Source organism: Rhinopithecus bieti, unplaced genomic scaffold, assembly GCF_001698545.2.
Source record: "Rhinopithecus bieti isolate Rb0 unplaced genomic scaffold, ASM169854v2 scaffold_7681, whole genome shotgun sequence".
Classification (NCBI taxonomy): Eukaryota; Metazoa; Chordata; class Mammalia; order Primates; family Cercopithecidae; genus Rhinopithecus; species Rhinopithecus bieti.
This window is the reverse complement of record NW_016806571.1, coordinates 3,581,936-3,587,443: the sequence shown is the minus strand read 5'-3', so window position 1 is coordinate 3,587,443 and position 5,508 is coordinate 3,581,936. Positions and strand designations below refer to the sequence as shown.

At 47.6% G+C, this 5,508-nt stretch overlaps 1 protein-coding gene across 2 annotated transcripts; it reads left to right on the top strand.

Moving 5' to 3' along the window:
• Positions 1 to 3,946: 3,946 nt before the first annotated feature.
• On the top strand, positions 3,947 to 5,427 carry LOC108532675 (NADH dehydrogenase [ubiquinone] 1 alpha subcomplex subunit 10, mitochondrial). 2 transcript variants are annotated; one of them, XM_017876861.1, is made up of 2 exons: positions 3,964 to 4,867; positions 4,974 to 5,427. In XM_017876861.1, the coding sequence occupies exons 1-2, from the start codon at positions 3,977 to 3,979 to the stop codon at positions 5,037 to 5,039; spliced, it is 957 nt and encodes a 318-aa protein (XP_017732350.1). In that variant the 5' UTR covers positions 3,964 to 3,976; the 3' UTR covers positions 5,040 to 5,427. The 2 variants fall into 2 exon arrangements, with proteins under 2 accessions (XP_017732349.1, XP_017732350.1); XM_017876860.1 differs by having other exon boundaries at positions 3,947 to 5,422.
• Positions 5,428 to 5,508: the final 81 nt, after the last annotated feature.

The window sequence follows — 5,508 nt, the reverse complement described above, 5'->3', positions numbered from 1 at the left end:
TCTTTTTTTCTTTTTTGAGACAGAATGTCACTCTGTCACCCAGGCTGGAGTGCAGTGGTGCAATCTCAGCTCACTGCAACCTCCGCCTCCCAGATTCAAGCAATTCTCCTGCCTCAGCCTTCCAAGTAGCTGGGATTACAGGCGCCTGCCACCATGCCCGGCTAATTTTTAGTAGAAACGGGGTTTCACCATGTTGGTCAGGCTGGTCTCAAACTCCTGACCTCGTGATTCACCTGTCTCGGCCTCCCAAAGTGCTGGGATTATAGGTGTGAGCCACCGCGCCCAGCCAAAATTTATTCTTTTTAAAAATACTTTCTTTACTGTGCTCTTTAGAAGGAAGCCACTATGAGGAGCCCATATAAGCAGTGGGAGCTATGCTCCACCTCCATAGGGTGAAGGATCATCTAATAAATTATCTGGAATTATTTTTCACAGGAAATTTGTCTCTTCTCCCATTTGTTTATTTTTCAGTCATTTGTATCACTATGGACTCATGGATATTTATTTTATACTTTGGGTTATTTATTTTATTGTTCAAATTATTAGCAGCCATTTTTAATAATCTACATCACTAAAGAAATAGAACAGGATTTTTAAAAACTGTAAAAAATATATAGGCTAGGCACAGTGGTTCATGCCTGTAATCCCAGCACTTTGGGAAGCTGAGGCGGGCGGATCACCTGAGGCCAAGAGTTCGAGACCAGCCTGGCCAACATGGCAAAATCCCACGTCTATTAAAGATATAAAAAATTAGCTAGGCGTGGTGGTGCACACCTGTAATCCCAGCTACTCAAGAGGCTGAGGCAGGAGAATTGCTTGAACCCAGGAGGTGGAGGTTGCAGTGAACTGATATTATGTCACTGCGCTCTACCCTAGAGACAGAGTGAGACACTGTCTCAAAAAATAAATAAATAAGTTGGGGTATTTACTATACACCAATTCCTTTTAGTTATTGGTGGAAAGTTCCTTCTAAGCACATTAACTTCATGGTGATTGCAGTCTGCCTCAAGTGTGGGCTAAATATGTATCTATGGCCGGCTGGGAACACTCATGCCTGTAATCCCAACACTTTAGGAGGCCGAGGCGGGCGGATCACCTGAGGTTGGGAGTTGGAGACCAGCATGACCAACATGGAGAAATGCCATCTCTACTAAAAATGCAAGATCAGCTGGCCATGATGGCGCATGCCTGTAATCCTAGCTACTTGGTAGGCTGAGGCAGGAAAATCACAGAAGGCGGAGGTTGTGGTGAACTGAGATTTCGCCACTGAAATCCAGCCTGGGCAACAAGAGTAAAACTCCATCTCAAAAAAAAAAAAAAAGTATTTATGGCCACAGAAAGCCACCAGGCAAAGGATTACAGGTGCTGGCAGGAAAAAGGCATGAGAGTGAGGAGTCCTATGCCAAGGGAAGGTGTGCAGGGTACAATATACCTTGTTCCACTCTCATCTGCTTGTATCCCACATTAAGTCCATTATGTTACTGACTCTTCAAGGTGGTAGTCAGTGACAATATCTAAACAAAATTAATAGAGGTGAGTTAATGGAAGTAGTCTCTGTGATGATCTTGTGACTTGCTCTGACCAGTAAAAATGGCAGAAGTGATATTGTAACAGCTTCAGAGCCTGGGCCTTGAGATGCTTTGCCACCTCCACATAAGGATAATGTGCAGATCTCCACGTAAAGAAGCAGGACTAGCCTCATAAAGGAGAAAAGGCAATGTAGAGGAATACCAAAGTGGGCTGGGTGTGGTGGCTCATGCCTGTAATCCCAGCACTTTGGGAGGCCAAGATGGGAGGATCACTGGAGTCCAGGAGTTCAAGATCAGCCTGGCCAACATGGTAAAACCCCATCTCTACTAAAAATACAAAAATTAACTGGGCGTGATGGCATCTGCCTGTAATCCCAGCTACTTGGGAGGCTGAGACAGGAGAATCATTTGAACCCTGGAGTTAGAGGTTGCTGTGAGCCAAGACTGTGCCACTGCACTCCAGCCTGGGCAACATAGTGAGACTCCGTCTAAAGAAAAAAAAAAGAGTCCCCGGCCAACAGCCAGCATCAACTGTAAGACATGCGAGCAATACCAGCTTGGACCTTTCAGCCTAGCCACTCTGCAGTTGAATGCAGCAGCTCCATGAGTGACCCAGACAAGACCAAAGGGGAATCACCCAGCCCACCCACAGAATCATGAGAAATAACAAATCGTTGTTGTCTTAAGCCACAGGATTTTAGAGTGGTTTGTTACCAGCAATAGGCAACTGAAATGCATATATTAATAATATACACCAACTCCAGTCAATCATTGTTTGGCAGTTGCTCCTGGGGACGTGAACACCCTGGCTTTTCTGGTCCGCCCTGCTCATGAGTCAAGCCTGCTCCAGTGATCAGGGAAAACTCCCAGGCAGAGAGTCCCAGACGCTTGCAGGAAGAAGCTGTCAGCATATATAGAAACAGTGAGTGCTGGGCGGATACGACAGGGGACAGCAGCATTTGCTACGTCAGAACCTCTTTTTCTCTGATTTATAAATATTATGTGGGATGGAGGTGGGGGAGATGGAGAGGAGGTTTTTGTGAGGAAGCAAGAATTTTGGAGTGGATGGTGCCTCTGGGAGACAATACCACCTAGGGTAAGAGTTTGCACAACACAGAGGTGGGGCTATCAGAGACTCTGAAATTGGGGGCCTACCTTTTTTTTGAGACTGAGTCTCCCTTTGTCACCCAGCCTGGAGTGCAGTGGCACAATCTCGGCTCACTGCAACCTCTGCCTCCTGGGTTCAAGCAATTCTTGTGCCTCAGCCTCCTGAGTAGCCAGGATTACCAGTGTGCACCACCACGCGTGGCTAATTTTTGTATTTTTAGTAGACACAGGGTTTCGTCATGTTGGTCAGGCTGGTTTCGAACTCCTGGCCTCAGGTGATCTACCCGCCTGGCCTCCCAAAGTGCTGGGAATTACAAGCATGAGCCACCATGCCCAGTGGGGACCTTTCTTATTCATTTCAACCTCCGGAACCATCTAAGCACTGCTGTCAGACTCTGTGCCTAGAATTCCACACACTGCTTGCTCTCAGGTTTCTCGCCATTGCCTGGTGCCCTCTGGTTGGTGTACCCACTTACCCCTTGCTGAACTCCTCACTAGGCTCCTGCCAACCAGTTGTCATTCTCACCTCTCAGCACCTACCTGTCTCCTAGCCCCTCTTCCCCAGATCCCCAGTGATAAAACATCCTATCCTTAAGCCTTTCTCCAGGTCCTGTTCTGTTCAACTCTCATTCATTCTGCTTTTCTGCTCCAAAAGAAGTGCTTTTCTGATATCACAACTATTAAACCTTAAGGAGGCTCAAAAGAGATTTGTCTAAAAGATCTCATCAGTGAGATGAAATTACAGGAAATCTCAGGTGTGATTTTTTCCATTACTGCATTGTGAGGGAGATTATATTTAAAATTGCAATGGATGTGATATCCTAGGCTGCAGCGTTGTTCCCAGGTACCAAATGTTGTGAATTAACATTTCAAAACATCTTAGAAGTTTACCAGCAGACATCTTTATTTTGTCTGAGCACTGAAAAAGCTAAAGAGAAGCAAATTTTGTGTATCTACTAAAATGAAACAAATTCCTGCATTTGGAATACAAGGAACTAGTTCGACAAAGGACTGATCAAAGAAATTCACTTCCAAGCTGGGTGCAGTGGCTCATGCCTGTAATCCCAGCACTTTGGGAGGCTGAGGTGGGAGGATCCCTTGAGCTCGGGAATTCAAGACCAGCCTGGACAACAAAGCAATGCCTTGTCTCTACAAAAATTATAAAAAATTAAGGCCGGGCACAGTGGCTCACGCCTGTAATCCCACCATTTTGGGAGGCTGAGGTGGGTGGATCACAAGGTCAGGAGTTCGAGACCAGTCTGGCCAATATGGTGAAACCCTGTCTCTATTAAAAATACAAAATACTCTTGGGTCCTTGAGCCTGAGCTGACCGGGTAGCCATGGCCTTCCGGCTCCTGAAACTGGCCCCGAGGTCCGCGTCCGCCCGGGTCCTGGCGGCGGGCGTCCAGCGCGTGAGAGGAATTCATAGCAGTGTGCAGTGCAAGCTGCGCTATGGAATGTGGCATTTCCTATTTGGGGATAAAATAAGCAAAAGACTGACAGAGCACAGCAGGGTGATAACTGTAGATGGCAATATATGCACCGGAAAAGGCAGACTTGCAAAAGAAGTAGCAGAGAAACTAGGCTTCAAGCACTTTCCCGAAGCAGGGATTCATTATGCAGACAGTACCACAGGAGATGGGAAGCCCCTTGCCATAGAGTATAGTGGCAATCTTAGTTTGGAGAAATTTTATGATGATCCGAGAAGCAATGATGGCCACAGTTACCGCCTGCAGTCCTGGTTGTACAGCAGTCGCCTCCTGCAGTACTCGGATGCCTTGGAGCACTTGCTGACCACAGGACAAGGTGTTGTATTGGAGCGCTCCATCTTCAGTGACTTTGTGTTCCTGGACGCGATGTACAACCAGGGATTCGTCCGAAAGCAGTGTGTGGACCACTACAACGAGGTGAAGAACGTCACCGCCTGCGATTACCTGCCCCCGCACCTGGTGATCTACATCGATGTGCCTGTTCCAGAGGTCCAGAGGAGGATTCAGAAGAAAGGAGATCCACATGAAATGAAGATCACTTCTGCCTATCTGCAGGACATTGAGAATGCCTATAAGAAAACCTTCCTCCCTGAGATGAGTGAAAAATGTGAGATTTTACAGTATTCTGCAAGGGAAGCTGAAGATTCAACAAGGGTGGTAGAGGACATTGAATACCTTAAGTTCGAGAAAGGGCCGTGGCTCCAGCAGGACGATCGCTCTTTACACCACCTGCGATTACTGGTTCAGGATAAGTTTGATGTGCTGAATTACACAAGCATTCCTGTCTATCTCCCGGAAATCACCATTGGAGCTTATCAGACGGACCGTGTCTTCCGTCAATTCAGAGCGCTGCCAGGCCGCAAGTACAGCCCTGGGTACAACACCGAGGTGGGAGACAAGTGGATCTGGCTGAAGTGAACGGGCCGCCTTCCGCTCCAGCTGCGTCACGGCGACGGCCAAGCTGCACCAGCTGCACTCTCCTGGACGCCACATCGCTTTAAGATCGGGGGAGGGTAAATAATGCAAAAATTGCACAGTGGAAGAAGTGGTCTCACAAAAAGCAATCCATCCTGTAGTGTAGGTAATGGAGTCGGGGGAAACAGCTTCCTTTCTGGATGTTTGGAACCCTCTAGCTTTGTTTTGGAATGGCCCACCACTCTCACTGGAAAACAGTGGTCTGCTGCGAAAGGCTGGCTCTCGGCGGCCCCTGTGGTTTCAGTACTGCCCCTCTGTGTCATTCAGGTTGTGTACGTTGTTTTTCTTCCAACTTCCAGAAATAAAAGCGTTTCCATGGGACTTTCCCCATCGTGCGTCTGTGTGTGTGCGGTCATGTCGAAGCTGCACACGTGCACACACGCTGCTCTGTGCCCTGTTTGGTGTGG

Excerpts from the sequence above, each read along its gene's own strand:
- LOC108532675 (XM_017876860.1), top strand. The coding sequence starts at position 3,977 with ATGGCCTTCCGGCTCCTGAAACTGGCCCCGAGGTCCGCGTCCGCCCGG.